The 20,125-nt window shown below is 54.0% G+C and overlaps 1 protein-coding gene across 1 annotated transcript in view; it reads right to left on the reverse strand.

The window, feature by feature from the left end:
- Positions 1 to 237: 237 nt before the first annotated feature.
- LOC132835187 (calmodulin-binding transcription activator 2-like) overlaps positions 238 to 20,125 on the reverse strand; it is a 123,655-nt gene continuing 103,767 nt past the window's right edge. The window contains exons 13-18 of the mRNA XM_060854551.1: positions 14,426 to 14,504; positions 12,926 to 13,232; positions 11,209 to 11,714; positions 9,475 to 9,662; positions 5,585 to 5,831; positions 238 to 435 (exon numbers count right to left, since the gene is read on the reverse strand). Coding sequence (XP_060710534.1) covers positions 238 to 435; positions 5,585 to 5,831; positions 9,475 to 9,662; positions 11,209 to 11,714; positions 12,926 to 13,232; positions 14,426 to 14,504 — 1,525 coding nt within the window. The remainder of the gene's footprint in view (positions 436 to 5,584; positions 5,832 to 9,474; positions 9,663 to 11,208; positions 11,715 to 12,925; positions 13,233 to 14,425; positions 14,505 to 20,125) is intronic.

Below are 20,125 nucleotides of genomic sequence, written 5' to 3' on the forward strand. Positions count from 1 at the left end.
GTTACTGAACAGCAGAAAGAAGAAAGTGCGTCCACATTTTGATGACCAAGACAGGAAATGCCGTGTGGAGTATGTTTGAGCTACTAATCGAGCGGGTTATTGGCGGTGTGACGTGATTTCTGTTTCTCTGATAGCTGTCCATTCGCTGCCATTCCCAAACCTCCCGGGGAGTCGGGCTGCTCTCACTGTCCCCACGTTCCAGGTGGAGCGTTAGCACATGGGGCTGCTTGTGACATGCTACAGAGTTATCCCAGATGCTGCCATCAGCAGAGGGGTGGTCTGACTGAGTGGGTCCTGGGGTTTAACTCGAACCAGCGCTTGTCTCTGACACGTGGTTCGATTCGATGGGACGGGGTTCTGTACCTGCTTGTACTTCCTGTAGCAACGCTGGATAACAGCTGCAGCGATTTCCTGCTGCTCCTTCAGTCTCCGGCCCTGCTCAACAAAGACACACTGATATGAGACAGTTGTGCACCACATAGCTCCCTGCTCACATTTGTTCAGAAAACAGGTGCCAATTGTTGCTTCTCTGTGGCACAGCCGCTCAGTGATTAGTACCGCGGCCTCCCAGCACCAGGGACCCAGGTTCGATTCCCCCCTCAGGTAGCTCTCTGGGTGGGGTTTGTAAATTCTCCCCCTGTCTGCATTGGGTTCCCCCCACAATCCAAACCTAAATAGGTTACAGTGGAATGGCCATGGGAAATTGTCCCATAGTGTCCAGGGATGTGCAGGTTAGGGTGGATTGGCAATGGGAAATTGTCCCATAGTGCCCAGGGATGTGCAGATTAGGGTGGATTGGCCATGGGAAATTGTCCCATAGTGCCCAGGGATGTGCAGGTTAGGGTGGATTGGCCATGGGGAATTGTCCCATAGTGCCCAGGGATGTGCAGATTAGGGTGGATTGGCCATGGGAAATTGTCCCATAGTGCCCAGGGATGTGCAGGTTAGGGTGGGATTGGCCATGGGAAATTGTCCCATAGTGTCCAGGGATGTGCAGATTAGGGTGGATTGGCCATGGGAAATTGTCCCATAGTGCCCAGGGATGTGCAGGTTAGGGTGGGATTGGCCATGGGAAATTGTCCCATAGTGCCCAGGGATGTGCAGGTTAGGGTGGGATTGGCCATGGGAAATTGTCCCATAGTGTCCAGGGATGTGCAGGTTAGGGTGGATTGGCCATGGGAAATTGTCCCATAGTGCCCAGGGATGTGAATTGGCCATTGGAATTGCAGGGTTGCAGGGCTAGGGTGGGGGTGGGGCGTCGGGACGGGACGTTCTTTTGTGGGATGGTGTGGACTTGTTGGGCAGAATGATTTGTTTCTGCCTCGTCAGGGATTGTACGGAAGTATTGCCTGAATACGGGGAATAGCACATGGAAACCTGAAGGTGGAGGGAATTCCCAATGGATCAGCCAGCGTCTCTGGTCAGAGGAAGTGAATACTCAGTGTGTGCAGGCTGAGACAGAGCCAGCCTGCGGTCAGCACCAGCCCAGCTCCTGGCCTTAGCCAAGGCCTAATGACTGATGCTCAGTGTGACCTGGGCCAGTGCAGTGTTCATTGGGAGCTGAGGTGATAGAGATTGCTCCCGGTGCCTGTCGTTATGTCTCACAATGCAACTCCCTCGACCATCTGCCTGAGCCCGTGCAAAGGCATTACCTTCCCATCCAGTCAGTCAGGGTCTGACGGATAATAAGGCAGGGAGAGAAATGTTGAACTGTCCAGTCCCCGAATCCAGCACGGAGTGGCATTGCCCGGGGCTGACATCAACTCTCAGCCCAGACAGGCCTCAAACACAGAGACGGATTCTCAGAAACAACAGCATCAAGGTCAAAAATAACAAGTACACATCTCCGAGTCACACTGGAGAAACTCAGCAATTCATAAACTTTCAAACACAGAAACTCACTGACAGGCTACAGTCCCCGCGATAACAGAGTATCTACAGGCACATACAATAAACCACAGGCACACAACCAACCTACAGGCAGACACGTCAATAACACACAAACACACAGGTAACCCACAGACACACACACACAGGTAACACACACACACACACAGACAGGTACCCCAAACACACACACACACACTCAGACAGGTAACCCAAACACACACACAGACAGGTAACCCAAACACACACACAGACAGGTAACACACACACACACACACACACATATATACAGGTAACCCAAACACACACACACACACACACACACAGACAGGTAACCCACAGACACACACACACTCAGACAGGTAACCCAAACACACACACACACACATAGACAGGTAACCCACACACACACACACACACACACACACACACAGGTAACCCAAAGACACGCGCGCGCACACACACACAGGTAACCCACAGACACAGACACACACACACACACACAGGTAACCCCCCCCCCACACACACACACACACAGAGACAGGTAACCCACACACACACACACAGAGGTAACCCACACACACTCAGACAGGTAACCCACACACACACACACACACACACACACACAGGTAACCCCCCCCCCCACACACACACACAGGTAACCCACACACACACACACACACACACACACACACACACAGACAGGAACCCACAGACACACACACACACAATAACCTACAGAAGCAGACAGACACACTGCAAAGGTGGGGAGAGTGTTAGTCTGAAGAGGGGGAGAGAGTGATTGTGAAAGGTGGAGGGAGTGAGTGTGAAAGGGGGAGAGAGTGAGTGTGAAAGGGGAGAGAGTGAGTGTGAAAGGGGGACAGAGTGAGTGTGAAAGGGGGAGAGAGAGAGAGTGTGAAGGGGAGGGAGTGAGTGTGAAGGGGGAGAGAGTGAGTGTGAAAGGGGGAGAGAGTGAGTGTGAAAGGGGGAGGGTGTGAGTGTGAAGGGGGAGAAACTAAGTGTGAAAGGGGGACAGAGTGAGTGTGAAGGGGAGAGAGTGAGTGTGAAAGGAGGAGGGAGTGAGTGTGAAAGGGGGAGAGAGTGAGTGTGAAAGGGGGAGAAAGTGAGTGTGAAAGGGGGAGAGAGTGAGTGTGAAGGGGAAGGAGTGAGTGTGAAAGGGGGAGAGAGTGAGTGTGAAAGGGGGAGAGAGTAAGTGTGAAAGGGGGAGAGAGTGAGTGTGAAAGGGGGAGAGAGTGAGTGTGAAAGGGGGAGAAAGTGAGTGTGAAAGGGGGGAGAAACTAAGTGTGAAAGGGGGACAGAGTGAGTGTGAGGGGAGAGAGTGAGTGTGAAAGGAGGAGGGAGTGAGTGTGAAAGGGGGGAGAGAGTGGGTGTGAACGGGGGAGAGAGTGAGTGTGAAAGGGAGACAGAGTGAGTGTGAAAGGAGGAGGGTGTGAGTGTGAAGGGGGAGAAACTAAGTGTGAAAGGGGGACAGAGTGAGTGTGAAGGGGAGAGAGTGAGTGTGAAAGGAGGAGGGAGTGAGTGTGAAAGGGGGAGAGAGTGAGTGTGAAGGGGAGAGAGTGAGTGTGAAATGAGGAGGGAGTGAGTGTGAAAGGGGGAGGGAGTGAGTGTGAAAGGGGGAGAGACTAAGTGTGAAAGGGGGAGAGAGTGAGTGTGAAGGGGAGGGAGTGAGTGTGAAAGGGGGAGAGAGTGAGTGTGAAAGGAGGAGAAAGTGAGTGTGAAAGGGGGAGAGAGTGAGTGTGAAGGGGAGGAGTGAGTGTGAAAGGGGGGAGAGAGTGAGTGTGAAAGGGGGAGAGAGTGAGTGTGAAGGGGGAGGAGTGAGTGTGAAAGGGGGACAGAGTGAGTGTGAAAGGGGGAGAAAGTGAGTGTGAAAGGGGGAGAGAGAGAGTGAGTGTGAAGGGGAGGAGTGAGTGTGAAAGGGGGAGAGAGTGAGTGTGAAAGGGGGAGAAAGTGAGTGTGAAAGGGGGAGAGAGTGAGTGTGAAGGGGAAGGAGTGAGTGTGAAAGGGGGAGAGAGTGAGTGTGAAAGGGGAGAGAGAGTGAGTGTGAAGGGGAAGGAGTGAGTGTGAAAGGGGGAGAGAGTGAGTGTGAAAGGGGGAGAGAGTGAGTGTGAAAGGGGGAGAAAGTGAGTGTGAAAGGGGGAGAAAGTGAGTGTGAAAGGGGGAGAAACTAAGTGTGAAAGGGGGACAGAGTGAGTGTGAAGGGGAGAGAGTGAGTGTGAAAGGAGGAGGGAGTGAGTGTGAAAGGGGGGAGAGAGTGAGTGTGAAAGGGGGACAGAGTGAGTGTGAAAGGAGGAGGGTGTGAGTGTGAAGGGGGAGAAACTAAGTGTGAAAGGGGGACAGAGTGAGTGTGAAGGGGAGAGAGTGAGTGTGAAAGGGGGAGGGAGTGAGTGTGAAAGGGGGAGAGAGTGAGTGTGAAGGGGAGAGAGTGAGTGTGAAATGAGGAGGGAGTGAGTGTGAAAGGGGGAGGGAGTGAGTGTGAAAGGGGGAGGGTGTGAGTGTGAAGGGGGAGAGACTAAGTGTGAAAGGGGGAGAGAGTGCGTGTGAAGGGGAGGGAGTGAGTGTGAAAGGGGGAGAGAGTGATTGTGAAAGGAGGAGAAAGTGAGTGTGAAAGGGGGAGAGAGTGAGTGTGAAGGGGAAGGAGTGAGTGTGAAAGGGGGAGAGAGTGAGTGTGAAAGTGTGTGTGTGTAAATGGGATGTGTGTGTGTAGATGGGAGTGTGTGAGAGAGTGTGTGTGTAGTCGGGAGTGTGTGTGTGTGTGAGTGTGTGTATATGTGTCTGTGTGAGTGTGAGTGCGTGTGTGTATGCGTGTGTGTGTGGTGTGTGTGTGAGTGTAGCCGGGGGTGTGAGTGTGCGTGTGTGTGTGTGGTGTGTGTGTATGTGTGGTCAGTGTGTGTGTGTGTGTGTGTGTGTGTGTGTGTGTGTGTGTGTGTGTGTGTGTGTCTGTGTGTGTGTGAGTGAGAGTGTGTGGCGTGTGAGTGTGTGTGTGTGTGTGTGTGAGAGTGTGTGTGTGTGTGAGTGTGTGTGTGTGTGTGTGTGTGAGTGGGTGTGAGTGTGAGTGTGTGTGTGTCTGTGTGTGTGTGTGAGTGTGTGTGTGTGTGAGTGTGTGTGAGTGTGTGTGTGCCTGTGTGTGTGTGTGTGAGAGTGTGCATGTGTGTCTGTGAGAGTGTGAGTGTGTGAGTGAGTGTGTGTGTCTGTGTGTGTGAGTGTGTGTGTCTGTGTGAGTCTGAGTGTGTGTGTGAGAGTGTGTGTGTGTGTGTGTCTGTGTGAGTGTGTGTGTGAGTGTGAGTGTGTGTGTGGGAGTGTGTGTTTGTGTGAGTGTGTGTGTGGGAGTGAGTGTGTGTGTGTGTGTCTGTGTGTGTGAGAGTGTGAGTGTGTGTGTCTGTGTGAGTGTGTGTGTGTGAGTGTGTGTGTTTGTGTGTCTGTGTGAGTGTGTGTGTCTGTGTGAGTGTGAGTGTGTGTGTGTGTCTGTGTGAGTGTGTGTGTCTGTGAGTGTGTGTGTGTGTGTCTGTGTGAGTGTGTGTGTGTATGTGTGAGTGTGTGTGTGTGTGTCTGTGAGTGTGAGTGTGTGTGTGAGTGTGAGTGTGTGTGTGTCTGTGTGAGTGTGAGTGTGTCTGTGTGAGTGTGAGTGTGAGTGTGTGTGTCTGTGTGAGTGTGTGTGTGAGTGTGAGCTGGCCCTCACCGTGTACTTGCGGAACGCAGTCTGGATGATCCGAGCTGCCTCGTACAGCTCTCGCTGCTCATGGTCTGACAGGGTCAGCAATGCAAACTCTCTCTCCATCTTCCCATTGGCTGAGGCATTGAGGAAATCTGACCAATCGCTGTTGGCTGGTGTGTCGACCTTCTCCAAGGTGATGTCACTGAGCGGAGAGCTGACCGGGCTCAGGCAGGGGTTGGACGGGGGGGTCAGTGGCTGACTACACACAGACCTGGGAAAGGACAGACTGTTACCATGGACAGTACACTGAGAGATGGACAACAGCACAGTCAGTCATGTTCCTCATCACCAAACACAGTGATCCAACACCCCCCAGGGACAGGGACAGGGACAGCACGGGGTTAGATACAGGGTAACACTCCCTCTACACTGTCCCTCATCAAACACTCCCAGGGACAGGGACAGCATGGGGTTAGAGACAGGGTAAAGCTCCCTCTACACTGTCACCCCATCAAACACTCCCAGGATGGGGACAGCACGGGGTTAGATACAGAGTAAAGCGCCCTCTACACTGTCCCTATCAAACACTCCCAGGGACAGGGACAGGGAGAGGGACAGGGACAGGAGTAGGGAGAGGGAGAGGGAGAGGGAGAGGGACAGGGTCAGGGTCAGGGACAGGGTCAGGGACAGGGACAGGAGTAGGGAGAGGGAGAGGGAGAGGGAGAGGGAGAGGGACAGGGTCAGGGACAGGGTCAGGGAGAGGGACAGGAGTAGGGAGAGGGAGAGGGAGAGGGAGAGGGAGAGGGACAGGGTCAGGGACAGGGTCAGGGAGAGGGACAGGAGTAGGGAGAGGGAGAGGGAGAGGGAGAGGGAGAGGGACAGGGTCAGGGACAGGGTCAGGGACAGGGACAGGAGTAGGGAGAGGGAGAGGGAGAGGGACAGGGACAGGAACAGTACGGGTTAGATCCAGGGGAAAGCTCCCTCTACACTGTCCCTATCAAACACTCCCAGGGACAGGGTCAGTGACAGGGTCAGGGTCAGGGACAGGGACAGGGTCAGGGACAGGGACAGGGGTAGGGAGAGGGAGAGGGACAGGGGTAGGGAGAGGGAGAGGGACAGGAACAGCGCGGGGTTAGATACAGAGTAAAGCTCTCTCTACACTGTCCCCCCATCAAACACTCCCAGGGACAGGAACAGCACGGGGTTAGATACAGAGTAAAGCTCTCTCTACACTGTCCCCCCATCAAACACTCCCAGGGACAGGGACAGGGACAGTACGGGGTTAGATCCAGGGGAAAGCTGCACCTTCTGGTTATTTGCTCCTTCAGAATTTCTGACTGCAATGAATTCCCGTGGGAGGAACGGGAATGATCAGTGTCTCGGACACAGCAGCTGGACTGTGGGACTCCTTTCCCTGTAACAGACCAGTCCGTAAGGGCTGAGGGGTGACCTGACCGGGGTCATTAAAATACCCCATCGAAGGGATACAGAGCAAGGGGGTTCATCGATGGGGGGCAGTCTCCAATGGCTCCCAGAGTGGGGGAGTGCGGGGAACATCTCCGTCCCCCAGACAGTGGGAGGGAAGTGGCTGTTAGTCCCGCAGATTGTGGGGAAGTGGGTCGGGGCACATCAGATACATTCAAGGGAAACGAGACCCCCCATCAGGCAGCAAGGAATGACGGGCTGTCAGTGCGAGGCTTTGATCAGGGAGAATATTTGTCTGCTGAGGGTAACAAGCCGAGACTGAGTCAGATGGAAATGAGCTGTGGCCATTGACTGCTGTAAAACCACAGGGGGAGCTCGAGCGTTCTGACAGTGAAGCTGCCAGCGTGTGGGAGACAGTATGAAATAAGAATTGGAGCTCAGATTTCAGTGTTATCACTCTCTGCAGTTCCCTCAGATGGCGGATAGGTGTGGCTGGAGATTTGTCCTCAGCCAGTCTGCCCCTGAACACACGGCATTCCCAAACCAGCTGAACGGGTCAGCATGTGCGTCAAACTGGGAATCTAATCCTGGGGAACATGTCACCTGAATTAGAATATCGTCCAATATCAATCCCCGTGGTGCTGGGAGTGGAGGAGAGAACACATCAAGGCAGGCAGGACCCACACTGACGGCATCTCAATGTCACCTCCAGGCCGCCGTGACTGCACTCCGGGCGTTCAGCAGAGATCGAGACAGGACAGGGGACCACAACACGTCACCGAATGGACACGCACACAACTTCATCCCAGTTCTCCATCACAGAACCTCCAACTGCATCACTGCACAATTCAAAATCTTCACCCACCAACGCAATACGCCAGCGTTATACAGTGACAGACCTGTCCCCACCAGTACTGTACCCCAGTGTTATACAGTGACAGACCTGCCCCCACCAGTACTGTACCCCAGTGTTATACAGTGACAGACCTGTCCCCACCAGTACTGTACCCCAGTGTTATACAGTGACAGACCTGTCCCCACCAGTACTGTACCCCAGTGTTATACAGGGACAGACCTGTCTCCACCAGTACTGTACCCCAGTGTTATACAGTGACAGACCTGTCCCCACCAGTACTGTACCCCAGTGTTATACAGGGACAGACCTGTCCCCACCAGTACTGTACCCCAGTGTTATACAGTGACAGACCTGTCCCCACCAGTACTGTAGCCCAGTGTTATACAGTGACAGACCTGTCCCCAGCAGTACTGTACCCCAGTGTTATACAGTGACAGACCTGTCCCCACCAGTACTGTACCCCAGTGTTATACAGTGACAGACCTGCCCCCACTAGTACTGTACCCCAATGTTATACAGTGACAGACCTGTCCCCACCAGTACTGTACCCCAGTGTTATACAGGGACAGACCTGTCCCCACCAGTACTGTACCCCAGTGTTATACAGTGACAGACCTGTCCCCACCAGTACTGTACCCCAGTGTTATACAGTGACAGACCTGTCCCCAGCAGTACTGTACGCCAGTGTTATACAGAGACAGACCTGTCCCCACCAGTACTGTACCCCAGTGTTATACACTGACAGACCTGTCCTCACCAGTACTGTACCCCAGTGTTATACAGGGACAGACCTGTCCCCACCAGTACTGTACCCCAGTGTTATACAGTGACAGACCTGTCCCCACCGGTACTGTACCCCAGTGTTATACACTGACAGACCTGTCCTCACCAGTACTGTACCCCAGTGTTATACAGGGACAGACCTGTCCCCACCAGTACTGTACCCCAGTGTTATACAGTGACAGACCTGTCCCCACCGGTACTGTACCCCAGTGTTATACACTGACAGACCTGTCCTCACCAGTACTGTACCCCAGTGTTATACAGGGACAGACCTGTCCCCACCAGTACTGTACCCCAGTGTTATACAGTGACAGACCTGTCCCCACCAGTACTGTACCCCAGTGTTATACAGGGACAGACCTGTCCCCACCAGTACTGTACCCCAGTGTTATACACTGACAGACCTGTCCCCACCAGTACTGTACCCAGTGTTATACACTGACAGACCTGTCCCCACCAGTACTGTACCCCAGTGTTATACACTGACAGACCTGTCCCCACCAGTACTGTACCCCAGTGTTATACAGTGACAGACCTGTCCCCACCAGTACTGTACCCCAGTGTTATACACTGACAGACCTGTCCCCACCAGTACTGTACCCCAGTGTTATACAGTGACAGACCTGTCCCCACCAGTACTGTACCCTAGTGTTTGAATCCCTTATCTCAGGGATCTCTAATTCCAGAGATCCCTTTGGATTCCAATGGATCGCTGAGCTAATGACCCCCAACCGAATGATCCCCATTAGTGCCCATGTGATTTGTCCATCGGGTCTCCAGTGAGACTCCCTTGTGGATCCCTGAGATTACCTGTCTCCAGTTAGACTCCCTTGTGGATCCCTGAGATTACCTGTGCTGGGAGAAGTTGGGAAGTTGGTCGACATTTTCCAAGTAGCTCGCCAACCAGGTCATGGTGTCACTGATGGCTGTGTTTTCCTGATGCTCTCTCAGAGCCGCCTGAATGCTGTTAAAATCCTCCTGCTTGATTCGCTCCGGAGTGGCATCGATAATCTGCTCCGCCAAAGTTATCATATCGACCTGTGGGTGGGGGGCATGGGGCACAGGGAGAGCTGACAGTGAGAGCTGGCATGCTGATGTCTGCATGAGTCGGTGGAATAGGGAGGGGAGATGGGCTCAGTCACACTGTTACACACAGGAACAATCTGACCTCACTGTCCACAGGCACTTCTCAAGACAAAACTCACACAGGAGGTCGGAGTGTCTGTCAAGCCCAACAAAGTTTCCTCCCCTCCAACTCTGTCAGGCTCACTCAGATAAAAACCCTGCAACTCTCTCCCGGACAACATCATGGGTTTGTCAACAGAGCAGTGGCTGAGAAGTCAGGTTATCACGTTCAGGACTGGCAGTGAGGGAGAGGCATTAAATACTCACCCAATCAGCAATACTCCCAGACGGTGCAAGATGTGTCAGTAAAAAGACTCTCTCAATGAACGGGATGGGGAGGGGCTCGGAGGGGAACGTGCAGGGGGTGGGGTTCCCATGTACCTGCTGCCCCTTGACCTTCTGGATGGAAGGGGCCGTGGGTTTGGAAGGTGCTGCCTGAGGGTCTTTGGTGAGTTTCTGCAGGACATTTTGTAGCTGGTACACACTGCTGTTACTGAGGGGGGGGGGGGGGTGGGTAAGGGAGGGAGGGGATGGTACACACTGCTGTTACTGAGGGGGGGTGGGTAAGGGACGGAGAGGATGGTACACACTGCTGTTACTGAGGGGGGGTGGGTAAGGGAGGGAGGGGATGGTACACACTGCTGTTACTGAGGGGGGGTGGGTAAGGGACGGAGAGGATGGTACACACTGCTGTTACTGAGGGGGGGTGGGTAAGGGAGGGAGGGGATGGTATACACTGCTGTTACTGAGAGGGGGTGGGTAAGGGAGGGAGGGGATGGTACACACTGCTGTTACTGAGGGGGGGTGGGTAAGGGACGGAGAGGATGGTACACACTGCTGTTACTGAGGGGGGGTGGGTAAGGGAGGGAGGGGATGGTACACACTGCTGTTACTGAGGGGGGGGGTGGGTAAGGGAGGGAGGGGGGGTGTTTGTGGGTGTGGGGCTGCTTTGTCCCTGGATGGTGTTGAGCTTCTTGAGTGTTGTTGGAGCTGCCCCCATCCAGGGGCAAGTGGGGAGTATTCCCTCCCCCTCCTGACCTGTGCCTTGTAGATGGTGGGACAGGCTTTGGGGGGAGTCAGGAGGGGAGTTACTCGCTGCAGGATTCCCAGCCCCTGCCCTGCTCCTGTAGACACTGAGTTGCTGTGGGGAGTCCAGTTGAGTTTCTGGTCAATGGTAACCCCCAGGATGTTGATAGTGGGGGATTCAGTGATGGGAACACCATTGAATGTCAAGGGGGGCAACTAGGGACGGGGTGATAAAGGCTGGGCCCAGCCAGAGATACCCTCAGAGATGTCAGTATGGCCGAGGGGCTTCAAGGGCTTCCCAGGAAGAGCAAGGGTTTGACAGCGTGTGGTAGACAGGGGACTGCTGAGGCCCTGGTTTCTGGGTTATCCCTTGGTGTGGGAGTGGGATGGCAGGTCAGAGCTGTCGAGGCACAGTGGCCTTAACCTTTCTCACCTGTAAAACATCGACGGGAGGCAGGAAGTCTTCATTCTCCACATTCTCAGTGAAACGAAGCAGCTCAGTCTCCATGGAGTCTCTTGCTGCTGCTATCGAGTATTGCCTGCTGCTGTTTGTCAGGAGCGTGGCCTCATGGTGGAGGAAGAAGTGGGGGCTGGCTGTGCCGCAGTGCAGAGCTGAGCTGCCATTCCGGCTTCTCCGAAGTTCACCTTCCTCCTGCAGGTTCCACCCGTGACTCGGTTTCTGCTGGCTTTCAGAGTTCCCAGTGCAGCTGAGAGCAGCCCGCTCCTGACCCTGCGCGGGGCGTGCTGCGCTGTTGGTGACTTCCTGCCGTTCACAGACCTCCATGGCTACGTCTCGCTCAACGCCGGGACACAGTTCGGGGCTGGTGACGGGTGTCTCTCTGGGAACGGAGCCACTGAAGTAGGCAGAGCTCACTGAGAAGGTTCCTGACCCCTCGGACACTGAGGAGGGAGATGAGTTACTGCTGACAGCGCTCAGACCTGTGCGGTGAGAAGGATCAATGTGAGAAGTGGACACACCAGCTGAAATCTGAAAACCCGACCCGTCTGGCAGCACTGGACACAGAGTGAACGGTTTGAGTCTTCTCCAGAACTGAAAATGTGTTGCTGGAAAAGCGCAGCAGGTCAGGCAGCATCCAAGGAACAGGAGAATCGACATTTCGGGCATGAGCCCTTCTTCAGGAATCCCCAAAACGTCGAATCTCCTGCTCCTTGGATGCTGCCTGACCTGCTGCGCTTTTCCAGCAACACATTTTCAGCTCTGATCTCCAGTATCTGCAGTCCTCACTTTCTCCTCTTCTCCAGAATGGAACCAAACTCCAACTCTCTCTCTCTCTCTCGAAAGATTATGTTCTTTCCTGCACTGGCTACACCTGCATTTACTGCCTGTCCAAACCCACATTTGCTGTCACATGTCAGTCAGACCAGGGAAGGATGGCCTTCCCTGGAGGACATGACTGGGTGACGTCCTCAATGGGTGTTCATGCAGAGAGCCCAGTCCTGTCCTGGGGGATCAGGGTTCGAACCCCATCACTGCAGATGGTGCAATGAAAATTCAATAAAATATCTGGAACTAAGAGTCGATTTTCGGAAAAACCCATCTGGTTCACAAACGTCTTTCATGGAAGGAAGCTGCCATCTTTACCTGGTCTGGTCTCCATCTGACTCCAGACCCACAGCAACGAGGTTAATCTTAACTGCCCCCTGGGTAATTAGGGATGGGCACTGAACGCTGGTGTAGCCCTCATCCCGTGAATGAATAACTGAAAAAAACATCGGCTTTCCAGGGAACAAGCTTCATGGTCACCATTACACTCTTCATCCCACCACGTACCAGGGCGAGGATGAGAAAGCAGGGCCCCAGAATGGTGGTTGGCTCTCTGGGTTCAGAGTCCCCGGACTATGCTGCCAGACTTGCTGAGTTTCTCCCCCACTCTCTGGGCTTGTTTCAGCTTTCCAGTATTTCACTGCCATTCCACTCCCCGCTCTCAGACACAGAGCCAGACAGGGACAAACAGACGGCTCCCAGGTTTAGGGGAGCACTGTGTCCCACTGCTCTGTGGGGGAACTGAGTCAACGCCCAGAGGCAATGGGAGACAAGCAGCTGCTGGGACAGACAGCTGTGCGGCAGCGAGGGGCTGACAGCGCTGACTCGGTCTCCCATTCGGAGTGAGGTAAAGGAGCACGGGTACCTGTGTCTGGGCTCATCGATGAGGGCGAAGAGGCTTTGCCAGTTTCACTGCAGCTGCCTGCCCACCGCTGCCAGCTGGTGCCTGTCCCATCGATGTGGTCCTGTAGCCTGGTGTTCAGGAGGGAGTCCTGGATCGGAGTCTCCTGTCTCTGCAGTTCCTCCAGACGCATGGCCAATCTCACATGGCCACGGGAACGTGCTACCTGCAAGGGCAGACGGCCCAGCGAGTCCGGGATTCCGAGGGCTCGGCTGTTCCAGGCATAAAGGGTAACAGCAGCTTCGAGATGACCCAGGGCACACGCCCACATCTGTCACAATGGGAACAAAACCAGTCAACAAAGAAGCAGCAAGGAACCGCTACGCCAGCCAGTCACTTCACTCTCACTCCGGGACAGTGCGGCTTTGTCCCAACCCCAGGCCCAACCCGAACCCCAATACCGACCCAAACTCCAACCCCAACCCCAATCTCAACCCCAACCCCAACCCCAACCCCAACCCCAATCTCAACCCCAACCCCAATCCCAATCCCAACCCAAACCCTAAACCCAACCCCAATCCCAACCCCAATCCCAACCCCAATCCCAATCCCAACCCAAACCCTAAACCCAACCCCAATCCCAACCCCAATTCCGACCCAAACCTCAATCCCAACCCCAACCACAATCTCAGTGGGCATTTGGAATGCTGACCCACCAGGACCAGCATGAACCCGACACACTCAATCGTGCTCCATGATCTCCGTAACCCCCACTGGTCCCGACACCCCCTCCCTATCTCTGTAACTCCCTTGGCCCCTACACTCCCTCCCTGTCTCTGTAACCCCTCCAGCCCCTCCCTATCTCTGTAACCCCCTCCGGCCCCAACACCCTCTCCCTATCTCTGTAACCCCCTCCAGCCCCTACACCCCCTCCCGATCTCTGTAACCCCCTCCAGCCCCTACACCCCCTCCCGATCTCTGTCACCCCCTCAGGCCCCTACATCCGCTCCCTATCTCCGTCACCCCCTCCGGCCCCTACACCCCCTCCCTATCTCTGTAACCCCCTCCAGCCCCTACACCCCCTCCCTATCTCTGTAACCCCCTCCAGCCCCTACACCCCCTCCCTATCTCTGTAACCCCCTGCAGTCCCTACACCCCCTCCCTATCTCTGTAACCCCCTCCAGCCCCTACACCCCCTCCCTATCTCTGTAACCCCCTGCAGTCCCTACACCCCCTCCCTATCTCTGTCATCTCCTCAGTGACAGACCTGTGTCCCTGACCTTCCGTGTCCCGGACCTTTCCCGTCCCTGACCTTCCCCGTCCCTGACCTTCCCCGTTCCCTGTCCCTCCCTGACCCTGACCTTCCCTGTCCCTGACCTTTCCCTGTCCCTGACCTACCCCTGTCCCTGACCTTCCCCGTGGGTCTGGAGGGGCGATAGGAGTGTGTTCTGAGCAGGCTGCCGAGTGGTGCAGAGTCTGCACTGCGGGGAAGTGCACGCACGGTCACACATTGCAGGGCCTTACCAGAGGGGTGCACGAGAAATGATCCACGTTCAGGGGATCCACCTCTTGCTCCAAATCCAAACTCTCGGCACTTACCCCTCTGCAAGATCATAAAACAAGGAGAGACCCGGTAAATTGGTAGAGGAATTGAGTTCCGGAGTCCTGAGGTCATGTTGCAGTTGTATAAGACTCTGGTGCGGCTGCATCTGGAGTGTTGTGTGCGGTTTTGGTCGCCATCCTATAGGAAGGATGTGGAGGCACTGGAACGGGTGCAGAGGAGGTTTACCAGGATGTTGCCTGGCATGGTAGGAAGATCGTATGAGGAAAGGCTGAGGCACTTGGGGCTGTTCTCATTGGAGAAAAGAAGGTTTAGGGGAGATTTGATAGAGGTGTACAAGATGATTAGGGGTTTAGATAGGGTTAACCATGAGAACCTTTTTCCGCTAATGGAGTCAGCTGTTACTAGGGGACACAGCTTTAAATTAAGGGGTGGTAGGTATAGGACAGATGTTAGGGGTAGATTCTTTACTCAGCGGGTTGTGAGTTCATGGAAGGCCCTGCCAGTAGCAGTGGTGGACTCTCCCTCTTTATGGTCATTCAAGCGGGCATTGGATAAGCATATGGAGGTTATTGGGCTAGTGTAGGTTAGGTAGGCTTCGGTTGGCGCAACTTCGAGGGCCGAAGGGCATGTACTGTGCTGTATTTTTTCCTATGTTTCAGTGGGACGATCCGGCACCAAAGCCAGGGAGCTCAGATCGAAGCATTTCACCAACAAGAACCACTTCCTCTCCACTTTCAATGACAATCCCGAGAGTGGAAACAGGCCCTTCGGCCCAACAAGTTCACACCGACCCTACCAGGGGTAACTACCGGGACCCATTTCCCTCTGACTAACTTAACTAACACTGTGAGCATGGCCAACCCACCCTAACCTGCACATCCCTGGGCACTATGGGACAATTTCCCATGGCCAACCCATCCTAACCTGCACATCCCGGGACACTATGAGACAATTTCCCATGGCCAACCCACCCTAACCTGCACATCCCTGGGCACTATGGGACAATTTCCCATGGCCAATCCCACCCTAACCTGCACATCCCTGGGCACTATGGGACAATTTCCCATGGCCAATCCACCCTAACCTGCACATCCCTGGACACTATGGGACAATTTCCCATGGCCAACCCACCCGAACCTGCAAATCTTGGTATACTGGGAGCCAATCTACTCTAACCTGCACATCCCTGGACACGATGGGACAATTTCCCATGGCCAATCCACCCTAACCTGCACATCCCTGGACACGATGGGACAATTTCCAATGGCTAATCTACTCTGACCTGCACATCCCTGGACACGATGGGACAATTTCCCATGGCCAACCCATCCTAACCTGCACATCCCTGGGCACTATGGGACAATTTCCCATGGCCAATCCACCCTAACCTGCACATCCCTGGGCACTATGGGACAATTTCCCATGGCCAATCCACCCTAACCTGCACATCCCTGGACACTATGGGACAATTTCCCATGGCCAACTCACCCTAACTTACACATCCCTGGGCACTATGGGACAATTTCACATGGCCAATCCGCCCTAACCTACACATCCCTGGACACTATGGGACAATTTCCCATGGCCAACCCACCCTAACCTGCACATCCCTGGGCACTATGGGACAATTTCCCATGGCCAATCCACCCTAACCTGCACATCCCTGGGCACTATGGGACAATTTCCCATGGCCAACCCACCCTAACCTGCACATCCTGGGACATGATGGGACAATTTCCCATGGCCAACCCACCCTAACCTGCACATCCCTGGGCACTATGGGACAATTTCCCATGGCCAATCCACCCTTACCTGCACATCCCTGGGCACTATGGGACAATTTCCCATGGCCAACCCACCCTCACCTGCACCTCCCTGGGCACTATGGGACAATTTCCCATGGCCAACCCACCCTAACCTGCACATCCCTGGGCACTATGGGACAATTTCCCATGGACAATCCACCCTAACCTACACATCCCTGGACACTATGGGACAATTTCCCATGGCCAATCCACCCTAACCTACACATCCCTGGACACTATGGGACAATTTCCCATGGCCAATCCACCCTAACCTGCACATCCCTGGGCACTATGGGACAAATTCCCATGGCCAATCCACCCTAACCTGCACATCCTGGGACATGATGGGACAATTTCCCATGGCCAATGCACCCCAACCTGCACATCCCTGGACACTATGGGACAATTTCCCATGGCCAACCCACCCTAACCTACACATCCCTGGGCACTATGGGACAATTTCCCATGGACAATCCACCCTAACCTACACATCCCTGGACACTATGGGACAATTTCCCATGGCCAATCCACCCTAACCTACACATCCCTGGACACAATGGGACAATTTCCCATGGCCAACCCACCCTAACCTGCACATCCCTGGACACGATATGACAATTTCCCATGGCCAATCCACCCTAACCTGCACATCCCTGGACACGATGGGAAAATTTCCCATGGCCAATCCACCCTAACCTGCACATCCCTGGACACTATGGGACAATTTCTCATGGCCAACCCACCCTAACCTGCACATCCCTAGGCACTATGGGACAATTCCCATGGCCATCCCACCCTAACCTGCACATCCCTGGGCACTATGGGACAATTTCCCATGGCCAACCCACCCTAACCTGCACATCCCTGGGCACTATGGGACAATTTCCCATGGCCAACCCACCCTAACCTGCACATCCCTGGGCACTATGGGACAATTTCCCATGGCCAACCCACCCTAACCTGCACATCCCTGGGCACTATGGGACAATTTCCCATGGCCAACCCACCCTAACCTGCACATCCCTGGGTACTATGGGACAATTTCCCATGGCCAACCCACCCTAACCTGCACATCCCTGGGCACTATGGGACAATTTTCCATGGCCAACCCAACCTAACCTACAAATCCCTGGGCACTATGGGACAATTTCCCGTGGCCAATCCACCCTAACCTACGAATCCCTGGGCACTATGGGACGATTTCCCATGGCCAATCCACCCTCACCTACGAATCCCTGGGCACTATGGGACAATGTCCCATGGCCAACCCACCCGAACCTGCAAATCTTGGTGTACTGGGAGCAAACCGAAGCACGCAGTCGGGATCTGAACCCGGGTCAGTGGTGCTGTGAGGCAGCAGAGCTAACCACGGAGCCACCACGTGAAACAGGAAGACATTTATAACCATATGAATGCAGAGTAGGAGAGTTCCCCACAGCAGAGGGGGATAGCACAGCTTTGATGGATTAATGTTGCACATAACCACGATCAGTATTACAGCAATGTGGGAATGCTGTTACTGTGTGTAACAGGGGCTGTGATTACAGGGGGAGCTGTTACTGTGTGTAACAGGGGCTGTGATTACAGGGGGAGCTGTTACTGTGTGTAACAGGGGCTGTGATTACAGAGAGAGCTGTTACTGTGTGTAACAGGGGCTGTGATTACAGGGGGAGCTGTTACTGTGTGTAACAGGGGCTGTGATTACAGGGGGAGCTGTTACTGTGTGTAACAGGGGCTGTGATTACAGGGAGAGCTGTTACTGTGTGTAACAGGGGCTGTGATTACAGAGAGAGCTGTTACTGTGTGTAACAGGGGCTGTGATTACAGGGGGAGCTGTTACTGTGTGTAACAGGGGCTGTGATTACAGGGGGAGCTGTTACTGTGTGTAACAGGGGCTGTGATTACAGGGGGAGCTGTTACTGTGTGTAACAGGGGCTGTGATTACAGGGGGAGCTGTTACTGTGTGTAACAGGGGCTGTGATTACAGAGAGAGCTGTTACTGTGTGTAACAGGGGCTGTGATTACAGGGGGAGCTGTTACTGTGTGTAACAGGGGCTGTGATTACAGGGGGAGCTGTTACTGTGTGTAACAGGGGCTGTGATTACAGGGGGAGCTGTTACTGTGTGTAACAGGGGCTGTGATTACAGAGAGAGCTGTTACTGTGTGTAACAGGGGCTGTGATTACAGAGAGAGCTGTTACTGTGTGTAACAGGGGCTGTGATTACAGGGGGAGCTGTTACTGTGTGTAACAGGGGCTGTGATTACAGGGGGAGCTGTTACTGTGTGTAACAGGGGCTGTGATTACAGGGGGAGCTGTTACTGTGTGTAACAGGGGCTGTGATTACAGGGGGAGCTGTTACTGTGTGTAACAGGGGCTGTGATTACAGAGAGAGCTGTTACTGTGTGTAACAGGGGCTGTGATTACAGGGGGAGCTGTTACTGTGTGTAACAGGGGCTGTGATTACAGGGGGAGCTGTTACTGTGTGTAACAGGGGCTGTGATTACAGGGGGAGCTGTTACTGTGTGTAACAGGGGCTGTGATTACAGGGGGAGCTGTTACTGTGTGTAACAGGGGCTGTGATTACAGGGGGAGCTGTTACTGTGTGTAACAGGGGCTGTGATTACAGAGAGAGCTGTTACTGTGTGTAACAGGGGCTGTGATTACAGGGGGAGCTGTTACTGTGTGTAACAGGGGCTGTGATTACAGGGGGAGCTGTTACTGTGTGTAACAGGGGCTGTGATTACAGGGGGAGCTGTTACTGTGTGTAACAGGGGCTGTGATTACAGGGGGAGCTGTTACTGTGTGTAACAGGGGCTGTGATTACAGGGGGAGCTGTTACTGTGTGTAACAGGGGCTGTGATTACAGGGGGAGCTGTTACTGTGTGTAACAGGGGCTGTGATTACAGAGAGAGCTGTTACTGTGTGTAACAGGGGCTGTGATTACAGAGAGAGCTGTTACTGTGTGTAACAGGGGCTGTGATTACAGGGGGAGCTGTTACTGTGTGTAACAGGGGCTGTGATTACAGAGAGAGCTGTTACTGTGTGTAACAGGGGCTGTGATTACAGGGGGAGCTGTTACTGTGTGTAACAGGGGCTGTGATTACAGGGGGAGCTGTTACTGTGTGTAACAGGGGCTGTGATTACAGGGGGAGCTGTTACTGTGTGTAACAGGGGCTGTGATTACAGGGGGAGCTGTTACTGTGTGTAACAGGGGCTGTGATTACAGGGGGAGCTGTTACTGTGTGTAACAGGGGCTGTGATTACAGGGGGAGCTGTTACTGTGTGTAACAGGGGCTGTGATTACAGAGAGAGCTGTTACTGTGTGTAACAGGGGCTGTGATTACAGGGGGAGCTGTTACTGTGTGTAACAGGGGCTGTGATTACAGGGGGAGCTGTTACTGTGTGTAATAGGGGCTGTGATTACAGGGGGAGCTGTTACTGTGTGTAACAGGGGCTGTGATTACAGGGGGAGCTGTTACTGTGTGTAACAGGGGCTGTGATTACAGGGGGAGCTGTTACTGTGTGTAACAGGGGCTGTGATTACAGGGGGAGCTGTTACTGTGTGTAACAGGGGCTGTGATTACAGAGAGAGCTGTTACTGTGTGTAACAGGGGCTGTGATTACAGGGGGAGCTGTTACTGTGTGTAACAGGGGCTGTGATTACAGAGAGAGCTGTTACTGTGTGTAACAGGGGCTGTGATTACAGGGGGAGCTGTTACTGTGTGTAACAGGGGCTGTGATTACAGAGAGAGCTGTTACTGTGTGTAACAGGGGCTGTGATTACAGGGGGAGCTGTTACTGTGTGTAACAGGGGCTGTGATTACAGGGGGAGCTGTTACTGTGTGTAACAGGGG

This window comes from Hemiscyllium ocellatum, chromosome 44, assembly GCF_020745735.1.
Source record: "Hemiscyllium ocellatum isolate sHemOce1 chromosome 44, sHemOce1.pat.X.cur, whole genome shotgun sequence".
Lineage (NCBI taxonomy): Eukaryota > Metazoa > Chordata > Chondrichthyes > Orectolobiformes > Hemiscylliidae > Hemiscyllium > Hemiscyllium ocellatum.